Source organism: Melanerpes formicivorus, unplaced genomic scaffold (genome assembly GCF_026170545.1).
Source record: "Melanerpes formicivorus ecotype bairdi unplaced genomic scaffold, bMelFor1.0.p_v2 SCAF_18, whole genome shotgun sequence".
NCBI lineage: Eukaryota > Metazoa > Chordata > Aves > Piciformes > Picidae > Melanerpes > Melanerpes formicivorus.
The window spans coordinates 12,857,112-12,872,587 of record NW_027142370.1 but is presented as its reverse complement, the minus strand read 5'-3'; the positions used below and the strand labels follow the sequence as shown (position 1 = coordinate 12,872,587).

General features: G+C 45.8%; 1 protein-coding gene across 12 annotated transcripts in view; it reads right to left on the bottom strand.

Annotated features, from left to right (window-relative positions):
* Positions 1-5,764: 5,764 nt before the first annotated feature.
* The window catches only part of ABLIM2 (actin binding LIM protein family member 2), a 152,244-nt gene continuing 142,532 nt past the window's right edge, over positions 5,765-15,476 (bottom strand). For all 12 annotated transcript variants that reach the window (XM_068149656.1, XM_068149658.1, XM_068149660.1 and 9 more), the window contains one exon: positions 5,765-7,526. In XM_068149656.1, coding sequence (XP_068005757.1) covers positions 7,413-7,526 — 114 coding nt within the window. In that variant the 3' untranslated portion in view covers positions 5,765-7,412. The remainder of the gene's footprint in view (positions 7,527-15,476) is intronic.

Here is a 15,476-nt window from a genome sequence, read left to right as displayed (position 1 = left end):
TCACCCAACGCCTCATGGCTACTAGACCATGGCACCAAGTGCCACGTCCAATCCCCTCTTGAACACCTCCAAGGATGGTGAGTCCACCACCTCCCTGGGCAGCACATTCCAATGGCTAGCAACTCTCTCTGGGAAGAACTTTCTCCTCACCTCCAGCCTAAACCTCCCCTGGTGCAGCTTGAGACTGTGTCCTCTTGTTCTGGTGCTGGTTGCGAACCAATCCCCACCTGGCTACAACCTCCCTTCAGGTAGTTATAGATAGCAATAAAGTCTCTCCTGAGCCTCCTCTTCTCCAGGCTAAACAATCCCAGCTCCCTCAGCCTCTCCTCGTAGGGCTGTGCTCAAGGCCTCTCCCCAGCCTTGTTGCCCTTCTCTGGACATGTTCAAGCATCTCAATGTCCTTCTTAAACTGAGGGGCCCAGAACTGGACACAGGACTCAAGGTGTGGCCTAACCAAAGCAGAATACAGGGCAGAATGACTTCCCTGCTCCTACTGGCCACACTATTCTTGATGCAGGCCAGGATGCCATTGTCCTTCTTGGCCACCTGGGCACACTGCTGGCATCTTTGCAAGGTGTGGTTTGCAAGTATTGGGCCTCTTTATTGCTTACTGAAGTTCTCCCAGTACGTGCTTTGCCATTTAGACATAAACAAATCAGGCTTCACCAAAACGTTCACAAACACTTCTACTTTCAGAATAGCAACAGTGTTGCCACACTGATTGAAATCAGTTAGCACTGGAATGCTAATTTCAGTCACCTCCCGAGTGTAGAAGGCCTGAAGTTTGCTAAATTAGGTGTGAGCCTATTTCAGAGGTACAAAGGTAAAGTGCAAGCACATGATTTATGGGACTTATGTTTTTATAGAACATTTCCAAAACCATTTATAGACCCTAAAGGAAGATGTTTGCCCTGAAATTCAGCACCTCAGAATAGCCTACAGCAGCAGAGTCCTGGTGGCAACAGAGCATTCTTCTGCAGAACCCTTCAATTTCAGCCTCTAGCCTGAAAATAAATTTCATTTTCCCTTCTGTGCCACTTAAAATGGAATACACTATTTCAGTAGCCTTTGATTCTTATGCTATTGTTATTACACTGTGAAAATAACCAGTTGTTACACTGAGAAAAAAACAAAGGATTCAGGGGAAAAAAAACAAGGCAGTTTGAACAATTTGATGCTTGTACAGTGAGTCATAAAGTCCTGCAGGCACTTCCATCTATCAAAAATTAGCTGGGTGTTGGAAGATGTCCATGATCAAATTGGCAAGATCTGGGGTGCCCAAAGTGTCTGCACTCCAGACAGGATTGGTTTTAACGTCTGACTAACAAAGTTGTCAAGTGAGTTGAAAGGTACCAGCCTGGTTGCCCCACAGGAATTATTCCAGGCAGAGAACTGTAAGGAAATCCAGACAGACCATTACCAGCCTGAGCTGGTTAATTTGCTGTCAGCTCTGGCACCTATTTAATTATCTGTTAATAGAAGAGAAAAAAAAAAAGAAAAATATAGGTACTGGTGTAAAAAAGTTGCAATGACTTTTATGCCAGAGTTCAGAAGCATGTCCAGCCTGGAGAGCAAAAAACTCTCAAAGCCTTGCAGTGGTGAGACCAGCTCAAGCAGGGCTTAGGCATGCATATTTCACAGTATCACAGTATCACAGTATCACTTAGGTTGGAAAGGACCTCGAGGATCATCGAGTCCAACCTATCAACACAGACCCCATGACTAGACCATGGCACCAAGTGCCACATCCAATCTCCTCTTGAACGCCTCCAGGGTCGATGACTCAACCACCTCCCTGGGCAACCCGTTCCAATGACGAACGACTCGCAGAACTTCCTCCTCACCTCGAGTCTAAACCTCCCCTGGCGCAGCTTGAGACTGTGTCCCCTTGTTCTGGTGCTGGTTGCCTGGGAGAAGAGACCAACCGCTTCCTGGCTACAACCACCTTTCAGGTAGCTGTAGAGAGCAATGAGGTCACCCCTGAGCCTCCTCTTCTCCAGGCTAAACAACCCCAGCTTCCTCAGCCTCTCCTCACAGGGCTGTGCCCAAGGCCTCTCCCCAGCCTTGTTGCCCTTCTCTGGACACGTTCAAGTGTTTCGATGTCTTTCTTAAACTGAGGGGCCCAGAACTGGACACAGGACTCAAGGTGCGGCCTAACCAAAGCAGAGTACAGAGGCAATATGACTTCCCTGCTCCTGCTGGCCACACTATTCCTAATGCAGGCCAGGATGCCATTGGCCCTCCTGGCCACCTGGGCACACTGTTGGCTCATATTCAGGTGGCTGTCGATCAGCACCCCCAGGTCCCTCTCTGTTTGGGAGCTCTCAGCCACTCTGACCCCAGCCTGTAGCCTGTAGCTAATTTGTAATTAAAAAAGTCACATTTGTTCTTACCTTTCTTCTTCCCCTGTGCAAAAGATCTTTCAATGATTGACAGAATGTGGTGGATACAAAGCTGCTCCTCTAATGCCTTTATTCTGCCAGGCCAGCTGAATACAACGGGCAGGGAGGAGCTTGCAGAAGGATTCTCAAGGGTAAAGAAAGGTTCTAATGTTGGGGGGAAAAAATTGCCCTTTTTAGTGGAGAGGTGAGCTAGGGGTGTCATAAAGGAGTGCATCACAGGGAGTGGAGACAACAGGCTGACAACAAATAATTCAGAGGAGAAATATAATAAGATCCAGAAACAGAAATCAGGGATATCCAGACTTCTAACCAACGGTAAAGACATCAGAGCAGAGACACTAAACCTCTTCCTTAAGCCTTGAGTCATCAGTGGGATATATTGCTTCTGTCTGCTTTGGATTTGCAGAGTATCACAGAATCGACCAGGTTGGAAAAGACCTCAGATATCATCAAGTCCAATCTATTACCAAATACCTAACATCTCCTGACAACTAAACAATGGCTCCAAGTGCAACATCCAATCCTTTTCTGAACACCTCCAGGGATGGGGACTCCAACACCTCCCTGGGCAGCACATTCCAATGGCCAATTCCTCTTTCTGGGAAGAACTTTCTCCTCACCTCGAACCTAAACTTCCCCTGCCACAGCTTGAGACTGTGTCTTGTTCTGTTGCTTGCTGCCTGGGAGAAGAGACCAACCCCCACCTGGCTACAACCTCCTTTCAGGTAGTTGTAGAGAGCAAGAAGGTCTGCCCTGAGCCTCCTCTTCTTCAGGCTGAAGAACCCCAGCTTGAGTAGTCAAGATGTCAAACACTGGTAGGAAGAGAACACTTTAAACCATGCAGGTGAGAATACTCTGAACAACACACACCTCTTAGCTCTATTTCACTTAGCTCTAACTCTCTCAGCTGTAACTCACAGAGGTGGTGGCTGTGAGGAGGGGATAATAATTAGCTGCTTTAACCCAACAAACTTTATTTTGCTGTGTGTGCTCCCTTATCAGTGAAGCAAACTACTGAGATCCAAGGTTTTGAAGGGGTGAATTTTACTGAGCACCCCCTTTTCTAACAGGATATAGAAGTGCCATGGTGCCATGGGTTAGCTGTTTGGGTGGGTTGGATCGGTTGATGGGTTGGACACGATGATCTTGAAGGTCTCTTCCAACCTGGTTTGGTTTATTCTAAGTTTATTCTAAAATAAAGAGAAGTGAGACAAAGACTCCAAAAACCTGAGGCAGGACTTCCTGAGAACCTGCCAGGATTTGGCCATACCTCAGAGGTGGCCTGGAGATGAAGAAGAAATGCAAGCCTGCTCTCAGAGGGTTACTAGATTCCAAGCAGCTTCTCACAGCCATGCGTTTTCTTGTTTCTGCAATTGCAGTTTTCAGAGTTCTCCCCTGAACCACAAGGAAAAGAAATAGCAGAAAGTCAGACAAAAATGTCCAGCCTCCTCAGACAGTTCTAATGGCAATCTGGCATGCTTGGTTTCCTATCTGGAATTGTTGGCTAGATATTCCTCAGCAACCACAAAAATCCATGTGTTCCTTTGTCTCCAAAGACTCTGATGATGAAATCAGTTGGCTCTTTCGTCGCTGCGTTTGAGGCATGCCTGCTTTAAAATACATGAGGTGAGGATTAGATCACACGTCAGGGTTGTCCTGCACAGCTGAGACATACACTTCAGATCCCAGGGTGAGAATCAAATCTGACAGAATACCCTCGCTGCTTGTACACCAATCAAAGCAGGTCACTCCAGGAGCTGCATTGATCCTTGTGACCTGTGTACCAGAGTGCTGCGAGACAGCATGCCTCCAAGACAAGGAAAGGGAAGAACATCTTAGTAACTCTAAAGAGCATTATCTACCCCACAGCTGATGATTTGTGGAGACTCTCAGTTTGTTCCTGCCAACGCTGGACCACGCTGTCAGATGGAATATGCTGGCAAAGGTTTCTCTCATCACCCTGAAATGCATTCTCCATTCCAAACTGCTATTTCAGATTAGCATATGGAGCTCTAGAAACAAACCTCGATATTGATTATGCACATGTTGCTCTATCTGCATTTAATAAGACACTCCTGAAAGAAGACTTTATGACTAAAATTCCAATCTGCAGACTTTAAATGGGGAAAACATGACAAATTTTAGATGCAGGAGTGTTTCTGGGATGTCATGCTCTGGTTTACAGAGTTTAGGTGATGTACAGGAAACATAGCAGTGAATTACAGCACTACTTATTTTATGGCCCTTTTACCCTGGTATATTTGCCTGGTGCCAAGCTAATGCAAATCAGGGAGGAGGCTGGGGCCCTATCCTGGAGATATTCAAGGTTAGGCTTGACAGGGCTCTGGGCAACCTGATCTAGTTGGGGATGTCCCTGCTGACTGCAGAGGGGATTGGACTGGATGACATTCGGAGGTCCCTTCCAACCCAGACCACTCTATAATTCTGTCTATTAATTACATTAATATAATTAATTCTGGGCCCCTCAGTTCAGGAAAGATGTTGAGTTGCTGGAATGTGTCCAGAGAAGGGCAACAAAGCTGGGGAGGGGTTTGGAGTGCAGGCCCTACGAGGAGAGGCTGAGGGAGCTGGGGTTGCTTAGCCTGGAGAAGAGGAGACTCAGGGGTGACCTTATTGCTCTCTACAGCTACCTGAAGGGAGGTTGTACACAGGTGGGGGATGGTCTCTTCTCCCAGGCAACCAGCACCAGAACAAGAGGACACAATCTCAAGTTGTGCCAGGGGAGGTTTAGTCTGGATGTTAGGAAGAAGTTCTTCATAGAAAGAGAGATTGGCCATTGGAATGTGCTGCCCAGGGAGGTGGTGGAGTCACCATCACTGGAGGTGTAGAAGAGACTTGATGGGGTGCTTGGTTGCATGGTTTAGTTGGTTGGGTGGTGTTGGATAATAGGTTGGACATGATGATCTGGAAGGTCTCTTCTAACCTGGTCTGGTCTATTCTATTCTATTCTATTCTATTCTATTCTATTCTATTCTATTCTAGGCTAGGCTAGGCTAGGCTAGGCTAGGCTAGGCTAGGCTAGGCTAGGCTAATTCTATTCTATTCTAATTCTATTCTATTCCATTCTAATTCCATTCTAATTCTATTCTATTCTATTCTATTCTATTCTATTCTATTCTATTCTATTCTACTCTATTCTACTCTATTCTATTCTACTGTATTCCATTCCATTCCATTCCATCCCATCCCATCCCATTCCATTCTCTCATGGGAGTGCCCTCTCCAGGGCAGCACTACAATCTAACAATTATCCACACATCAGCCAAGCCATTGAGCTCTATCTTTGTTTGAATGATTTATTATTATTTTTTTTTTAAACATTTGTATCATCAGACAAAACATTTAGGGTCATGAGAAAATATTTATTTCCAACAGCACAGACTTTGAAAGGTGGTTGGTTGGAAGAAGGCAAGTTGAACGCTATGGTTTTTCCAGTGCTGGGTCAGTTGAAGAAGTGTTGTAGTGCATACAGTAACCAGTTACCTTAAGGAAATGCAAAAAAGACAAAGTGAAGGAGGGAGTGAGTACAAACATCCAAGGCAGTAAAAATGCAGAATACTGACACATGGCTGGAAAATGTACTGGGTTGTTTTTTTTTGTTACCCTCTTTTAGCATCTTGCAACGCGTGCGACTCACTTCAAAACACTCTTTGTCAGCAACCATACTTCTGAAATCATTTAACAGTCTTTCAGCTGGAAGAGATATTGAGGTCTAATGCTCATAGCAAAGGCTTGGAGCTTTGTTAGCTTTACCTGTTATTTAAAGGCAGCGTCAAGATACTGCCCCAGTGTCACAGAGGTTTGGTGCATTTAAACTGATTTGTACAGAGACATGCAAATAGTAGTGCATGAGGCTTTCACCTAGCAGATTGTAAGTGGATGTATTACTGATAGGAGCACACCAAGCTCTTTTTTATTGTGTGTTACATCTTATGCTGAACTGTTCCATTCCCACACCTACCAATCGCCATCACAGATCCCATGGCTAATCGTGCACAGCCAGGAAGTGGAGGAAGAATGTTTTCACTTAGGATATATATTGATGAAAGGAATCCTGTTATAGATAGCTAGGCAGATAGATTCTACCTCCATATAATCATGGTTGCATGGTATATTGATCAGCAGGAAATGCAGAAAAAAAAAGTTCTCCAGACACCCCAGGCCAGTAGGAACACACAGTCAGCTGGCACAACACACTCTCAAACCACTTCTGAGTAAGGCTTCAGTTTTCCTGATGAATGGGACAACATTTTTTAAGTAGGTCTGCACACAATTTTCCTCATTAGGGTTGCTTCATGTCACAATATATTTGTAATAAAATAAATCCTCTGGGTGTTGTAATTAAAGATAGCTTGTTACCTTCTAGGCAAATACGACCTCCTAGAGAGCAGGCTGTGTCTAAATATAAGAAATAGAATTAAGGTGCTTCCATAGTTCTGCTTCCATTATTAAAAAGTACCACACACACACAAAAAAAAAAAGCCAAACCAGCTGCAAGAATTGCTTGTGGCCATGCTTCTCTTTGGCTTTTCCCATACTTTTAGCAGCAAGTGAGAGCCTGCTGGGAAATGTTTTGTGACAAGAATGGTGGTGTCGAACTCAACGGAACGAAACGGTGGACGCGTTTCTGTTGTCACCGCTACGCTTTTGGTTGGTTGGTTGCTTTGCTTTTTTTTTCTCTTTTTCTCTTCCTTTCAGAATTTCTGATTGCACCTGGCAATAACTGCAAGCCATGATAAATTCCAAGCTAGAGTTTTTTTTTGCAGGCTGTAAACCGGGTAGGACCAGGAGCCGCTGACAAAACCAATGGGTCGTGCAAGGTTAGCAAACCCTCCGCATCCCCCCACGCACCGCCACCTAATCCGTCCTGTTTCCCCCAACACAAACTGACACAATGAAGCCGGACAATGGTTCAACAGCAAGTGCACGTGATAGTTCTGGCAAGACTATTTCTGGTTTGATTAAGCACATATTTTTATCTGGGAGGGGCTAGAAAAGCAGGGCCTTTTTCTTCAGGTCGTTCCGCTTCCAAAGTGCCAGACGATCAAACTCCTCGATGCTCATTTTGAAGACTTCCTGGAACTCTTCAGGGGACAAATGCCTCTTGAAAAGGAAAATACAAAAGGTGTCATTAAGCTTGTCTGTGCACAGGAATATTTCTGCCCTTCCTAAGCTTGAAAACACACAGCAAAATAATGTGCTAGGATTTGCATTCAAATTCCCAAATTGGTTCTGCAAAAGACTGCATCAAAACCAAATGAGCTCAGAGTCACTGGGAAATGAAATTACTGATGGCACTGGTGACTTTGGGGGAGGAAAAATATCATCTTTTCAATATGGTGCCAACTGAGCAGAAGTTATGGTTTTGGAGGAAGAGATGTGTTTATACACAGTGCTTGATGACAGAGCACACTGAGACAAATTTAAGCTATTGCAGGACTTTAAAGAGATTGGTAACAATGTCATTTCAGAGCTGGATTGGTTCTGCCTTCATCACACCTTGAGTACTGTGTCCAGTTCTGGGCCCCTCAATTTAAGAAGGACATTGAGACTCTTGAACGTGTCCAGAGAAGGGCAACAAGGCTGGGGAGAGGCCTTGAGCACAGCCCTATGAGGAGAGGCTGAGGGAGCTGGGGTTGTTTAGCCTGGAGAAGAGGAGGCTCAGGGGAGACCTTCTTGCTCTCTACAGCTACCTGAAGGGTGGTTGTGGCCAGGAGGGGGTTGGTCTCTTCTCCCAGACAATCAGCACCAGAACAAGAGGACACAATCTCAAACTGCACCAGGGGAAATTTAGGCTCCAGGTGAGGAGAAAGTTCTTCACAGAGGAACACATCCAGATGGGCCTTGGACCCTGGTGCCCCTTGAAGCACCACCAAAGATGGTTCCCCGAAGATGCTAAGCACAAGAAATCTTTGAACATGCCTCACATAGCTTTTTTCCCCCCCTTCTTTTCACAAGTTTGAAAGCAAAATTTTTACCTTCCACTTAATAGCAACGAGGTTATCTTTGTGATGGCAATTACTCAGGGAAAACTAAAGAAACTCTTTGTAAGAAGCCACTGCATTTAATTACCTTGAATGGTCATCCTGGGCCCTTGTGGTTTCTTAATATAAAAGAAAAAGGACAGCCTTGGGTTTGGTTTTTTTTTTCCCCTTGAGATTCCACATCTCCAGAATAACAGTGACTAAGATTTTGGAGCTGAGCCTTCATTTTTCATTTGGCCAACGACAGCATCCCACCATAAGCACTTTGCACAGCATGGAACAAACAGGCCATGCATATTTGGCTGAGCAGATCCTGTTTCACATGGAAATGAGCAACATCTGACAATGTATTTTAGAAGATCTCTCACTGACAGAATTTGATTCTACTGGCCTTGGAAAGAAGAAGGAAGAAAAAAAAATGTAACTTCTCTCTGCACTGAGTTTGTAGAAAACATTTTCCTGGTAATCCAGTGGACAGACCAAAAGAAAAAAGGCAGCAGGTTTAACTTCATCAATTTCTCACAGCAAGGAAGAAGCCTGTGAGTTGTGAGGTTGAAGGAGAAGTCTGGATGAGCAAAGTGCCTCATAGTCTGGCTTATTTTACTGTCTAGGTTGTGGGTGAGACTTGCAACGTCCCCTTACTCAGGAGGGAGCGCTGACAAAGTGTAGTTCATGCTCAGAACGAGAAAGCCTACACCCTGCAGGTAAATCCATTTTGCCACTCACCCCAAACCACAGGAAATGCAAAGGTTTAAAAGGAGGTAAATCACACCATGTCTTCCTGGGAGCTACTGTAGGTTCAGCAGATCTGTTTCAATGCTGAAGGTCAACAGAGGCAGAGTCAGCAAGCCTTGGGCATTTTCCTGCAGTGTCAAATACTCTCTACACCTTCACCTCCCACCGAGGCTTGCCACCAATCTCAGCAGAAGCTCTGCAGTTCCCTCTTTCCTCTCCAAGGCTGTGCTTTGCCATTGATCATTTTGCTTTGCCCCCAGGCTTAGGGAGCTTTCACTCTGCCTGCACCCCTTCAAGCCAGTCTGAATTAGCTGTGTGCCCTGCTTGTATCCAGATGACATCACCTTCACTCCCTGCATGCACTCACTTTCTAATTTCACTGAGGTTTGGTTTTACACCAGCTCTATTTATTTTTCACTCACAGAATTTCTCAGTTGGTGCTGCCTGGTCCAAAAGCAGTTGAGAGTTTCCAGCCCAGAGATTGAGACTGGGAAAGCACAGGCTCATTTCTTTCCACTTCCCATTCCACTGGGCAGCTCCTTTCCTTTGAATTTTCCTCCACATACTGTCTCTCACCTCAAGGACTGACAACCAGACTGCAAAGTTTTATCCCTGCTCATGGCAGAGGGATCTTATTTTTAAGGTCCCTTTCAACCCAAACTGTTCCCTGATTCCGTTCTATCACTCTAAATTACTTAATCCATCGATGCATTATCCACATGGAAAATTGATTCTAGCAGAGAACACTTCCCCTCTGGTATGAACCCTCTCTGAGGACAGCAGTCTGTGCACAGTTCCCACAGCTTTCCCTGCACCTCAGAAGTGTTCACTATCCCTTCTTTTTTAAGCATCATGGACTCCAGCTTTGGGTTCAACCCTGGAAGAAGCGACGATTATGGTTCTGTCTGCAAAGCTGGGAATAAACCTTGATCCCAGGAGGATGTCATCAAACTGGCAAAGCTTCAGATGAAAGTAACAACAGTAAGCATGGGTTGTAGAGCTTGATTTATAAGGAAAGACTAAGAGGGCTAAGTGTGGATAAGCTTAGCCAAATGATGACTTAAGGGGAAATATGGTAAATGTCCACAAGTATTTGAAGGGTCTAAACCCCACGGGACTAGGCCAGTGTGGGAAGTTTGTGTTCATACTTTTCTCTCTGTGTGTGATGTTCACTTTTGTCTGCACTATTGCTGGGACTTTCCTAAACCTTGCAGCTTTAAGACCTAGAGCCCTTCCCAAACAAAGGCAGAGAAAATGCACCAGACTGATTTATCTCTCTTCCCAGCTATTTGAATCTTAATTTCTCTTAACTGAAGCATTACCTTGTCTCATTAGTCACACAAAAGAAGGGAAATTGGAAATGATGCACAGGGAATAGGGAGGATATTCACTGTGGGGTGTGAGAGATGTGTGTGTCAAGTGATGCTTCACAAAGCCAAGAACCTGATTTCTATTTAGGGTTGGATCAGCTTAAACTATCCAGCTATGTTAACAGTTCATCACTGGGCCATTAAAGGAATGGCCAAACTTATTCCAAACTTATTGGTGGAAGTAACATTAGTCCTTTTCTTTTCCTTTCTGTTGCATTTTACTAGTGCTGGCCTTGTTTACACAGGAAGTCTGGGTGTTTTACAGTGTGCTGCTAACCAACTCTTAATTCCCTTTGTGGGCATTTGGCCATACTCAGTCAGCTTGACTCACTCTACTCCACAAAGCTGGGCATGTTCTAGAAGCTGAGGAGATCAGGTGAAGGTCCTCTTCTGCCCACCCCCTTGAAGTGGCTGTGCTGAAGTGAGCTCAGTTTGGAAGCTGTGTAGTGATGTTAACATGATGCTACCTGAAAAGCCTGCTTCAAGAGAAGGTGAGGACCCCTACAGGCTGGGGTTGGAGTGGCTGGAGAGCAGGCAAACAGAAAGGGACCTGGGGGTACTGATTGACAGCTGGCTGAACATGAGCCAGCAGTGTGCCCAGATGACCAAGAAAGCCAATGGCATCCTGGCCTGCATCAAGAATAGTGTGGCCAGCAGGAGCAGGGAAGTCATAGTGCCCCTGTACTCAGCACTGGTTAGGCCACACATTGAGCACTGTGTCCAGTTCTGGGCTCCTCAATTTTAGAAGGACAATGAGACACTTGAACGTGTCCAGAGAAGGGCAATGAGGCTGGGGAGAGGCCTCGAGCACAGCCCTGTGAGGAGAGGCTGAGGGAGCTGGGGTTGCTTAGCCTGGAGAAGAGGAGGATCAGGGGAGACCTTATTGCTCTCTACAACTACCTGAAAGGAAGTTGTAGCCAGGAGGGGATTGGTCTCTTCTCCCAGGCAACCAGCACCAGAACAAGAGGACACAGTCTCAAGCTGCACCAGGGGAAGTTTAGGCTGGAGGTGAGGAGAAAGTTCTTCCCAGAGAGAGTAATTGGCCATTGGAATGTGCTGCCCAGGGAGGTGGTGGAGTCACCATCTCTGGAGGTGTTCAAGAGGGGATTTGATGTGGCACTTGGTGCCATGGTTTAGTAGGCATGAGGTCTGTGGTGACAAGTTGGACTTTATGATCTTTGAGGTCTTTTCCAACTTCATTGATTCTATGATTCTATGTTAACATGATGCTACCTGAAAAGCCTGCTTCAAGAGAAGGTGAGGAGTTTCAAGATGGTTCTGCAGTGAAAAGCCTGCCCTCCCGGTGCTCCCAGCACGAGAACATCAGCATTTATGGACATATTTAAGTGTGAAATTGCCACATTAGGAAGGACTACTGCAGCATATTGTTTTGATAAAACTGTCTTAAGCTGAGGCTTGTAAAGTCAGGAGTGCTCAGCCTTTTGTTCTGGACAGCACTTTGTGTCAGCCTGCATGGGAAAACAGGAACAGGCAGGGGGAGTCAAGGTCAGTAATGTGCTGAGGATTCACCAGCTGTGTCCACAGCTCACAGCAGTGGCTTTGTATGGAAGAGGAGAGTCTTGTTTCCAGAAGCACAATCCCTCACCTGCACTGGCAGCATTCTGGATTCGAGATTCAGGGTCACAACTCCGGACTCCCACTTTGGGAAGCCTGAAAGCAGCCTGCAGCTTGGGAACTGAATGCTGCTGCATTCCTGAATTCCTCACCTGGACATTACCTATAGGGTACAGCACTGTGCAGGAAGGGTCACCACACTTTGCTGTCATTATGTAGCTAGCTATCCTACAATACACTTAACACAGAACAGAATTGAGCCACAAATGCTTCATGCTAAAACAGAATGAAGCAAGGGGTGAGCTAAGCTTCTCTGCTGCCATGCAGCCATGTGGTGGTTTGAGCCTTAACTGGGACTTAAGAGCTCAGATGGGGGCAAGGCTGAGAGTCACTCCCCTGCTCTCCCCTCCTCTTTCCCAATAGAGAGGAAAAAGAAAGGGAAGGAGCAAATCCACCAAGAAATAATTTGGAGTCGGCTTGGAAGTAGAGAAGTAAAGAATTTTCTTTAAACTATATATATATATATATGTATATGTGTGTGTGTGTGTGTGTATATACATATGTATATGTGTATATACATATATCTATGTAACAATAAGAGGTAGGGTTCACAAGGGCAAGGAACAAGGATGGAAGGGAGAAAAAATAAGAATACAAAACCAGTCTCTTTGAAGAGGTGTGGCGGTAGCAGGGAGAAGGATCAGGCCTGGCCACATGGCAGAGAAGCAGGGAGCCACCAGCAGCCCTTGTCTAGGCAAAAGGCAGGGGCCAAGAGAGAGCTAATGGTTGCAGCGTCCTCCTTTTTATAGCCTTGCTGGACAAGGAGGGGGAGTGGAATAGTTTCCCAGGGGGAGAACCCCCTGCAGGGAGGGCAGTGTTCTCACAAGCCCTTCCTGCCCTGCTTTCAGGATGGGCATAACCCATCACAAGCCACTATAAAGGAAACTCTTCACAGCCTGAGGCACTCACTCACATGAGCAGGACAGAGGCAAGCTCATCTCCGAGTCTCTCAGAACAAAAGTAATTAATTGCACATTCAGATACTTGCTCCACTGTGTTATCTCAGACACAGTTAATGCTTCCCCCTCTAAATGAATGAGGCTTATCTCTCTTTTTCCTGTGGCCTGCTAAAAAGCCACTAATCATTCTGAATAGAGTTACAGTGTTTGTATAATCCAATGAGATTTCTTTTCCCTGAGAATAATTGTGCTTTTTAATGAGATTCAGGGATCTTCAAAACTAATACTTAGGAACTTGGCACCAGTGTGAATAAGCGACAGGAAGGGGAAATTGCCATTAACCTACAGCCATACTGCAGTAAGCTGTGACCAGATCATGCTGCACAAGGCTGTGTCAGTAATTGGATGAGCCTTCATGTGAAAACCTGCTGATAGAGGAAATCCAGAGGCTATCAGGCTTCCTCAGGACTCAACACTGAACCAATGAACCACCTCAGTGGATGGCAGGAGATGATGAGCTGAAGACCAGAAAAATCCTAATTCCTAGAGGTCATTTAAAGGCAGGTTTGTTTCTCTTGTGCTCTTTGTCCCATGGTGTTCATAGGAAATGCCAGCTGAGCGGCACTCCACAGGGACTCCTCCAGCCAGGCTCTCTCTGCAGCGCTGCTGTGCGCTCTCTCTGGTGCCGTCTGAAATAGCTGTCCACTTCTGTTCATTTTTGTTCAGAATCCTAACACTTCCAGCCTCTGATCCACAAAATCCAGAAGTAAAAAGTGCAGGATCTTTCCCAGAGTTTTCAAACTGCAAAATGCTCAGCCTAAAGTGGGATTTATTGGGAAAGGTTAACTCATGAGCATTCATGTAAATAACCAAACCTCAGCTCTTCAGGGGAGGGCAGAGGCTTTGCAGGTGGGACAAAGTCTTTTCCTGTATTAAGGTTTAGGAAGTTAGAATGGAATGGAATGGAATGGAATGGAATGGAATGGAATGGAGTAGAGTAGAGTAGAGTAGAGTAGAGTAGAGTAGAGTAGAGTAGAGTAGAATAGAATAGAATAGAATAGAATAGAATAGAATAGAATAGAATAGAATAGAATTAACCAGGTTGGAAGAGACCTTTGAGATCATCAAGTCCAACCTATCACCCAACACCATCTAATCAACTAAACCATGGCACCAAGCACCCCATCCAGTCTCTTCCTAAACACCTCCAGGGATGGTGACTCCACCACCTCCCTGGGCAGCACATTCCAATGGCCAATCTCTCTTTCTGTGAAGAACTTCTTCCTAACATCCAGCCTAAACCTGCCCTGGTGCAGCCTGAGACTGTGTCCTCTAGCTCTGTTGATGATTGCCTGGCAGAAGAGACCAACCCCCTCCTGGCTACAACCTCCCTTCAGGTAGTTGTAGACAGCAAGAAGGTCTCTCCTGAGCCTCCTCTTCTCCAGGCTAAGCGACCCCAGCTCCCTCAGCCTCTCCTCATAGGACTTGTGCTCCTTCTTTCTTCTCCAGTTTTTCTTCTCTCCCCACCCCCTCCCCTCCCTTCTCCCCTGCCTCTCCAAGTGAGCTCAAATGTTACTTTCAGGTGCCCAAGCACCATTTCCTGGAAATGTTCCTTTCTTATCTATCCATTTTGCTTTCACATGGTTTGCACTCTTCACCCTTCTTGCTGTTGCACTGCTGGGGCTCAGCAGACTCTTCAGAGGTTTCTTCTAAGCCTACTGCACGGCTAATTAGAAGGCTGTAATTAGTCATGTGCCACATTCCCAAGGGAGTATTGAATGTTATGCTCATCCATGGAGTAATTAAGCTGCATGCTCAATAAATATTTCAAACTATTAGGCAATTGTGCAGTAGGGAAGGGAAAGTTAAGAAATGGCATGAGCTGCCACCCCAATGAACTTACAAATGGTATCAAAACATAACCAGAGCAGCTCCATTGCACAGGGGATGAGGCAGTAGGTGCTACAGTGGTGGTTATGTGAGATGAAGGCTCTTGGTCCCAACACTGAGGAGCTGCAGGACTTGTGCAAGCCTTGGCAGGAGGGGTAGATTTCCCTCTCTCCTTTGCTTCCACATAATAACGTGGGTCCCCCAAAAAGGCTCGCACGAAAAATGCAGCAGAAGCAGCAAGGAAATGCATCTGAAAGCCTTCCCATGCTGATGCCACTCCAAGCATCTCTACAAGCTTCCTGGGTCTGTGGATTTATCCTGTTCAGTGTCTCAGAGTATCAAGACACTTCACAGAGATGCTGCATTCCACTCAGCACCACTGCTATGGGGGACTGATTTTCCCTATCCCAGCTCCAGAGGCGGTGGGGGACACAACATTGCTTGTATCGAAGGACACCGAGGAGCTGGGGCTGTTACAAATTCAGACTCAGTTACTGGAAACCAGTCCTAAAATGGTTGCAGCCCAAATGGCTAGAGCCC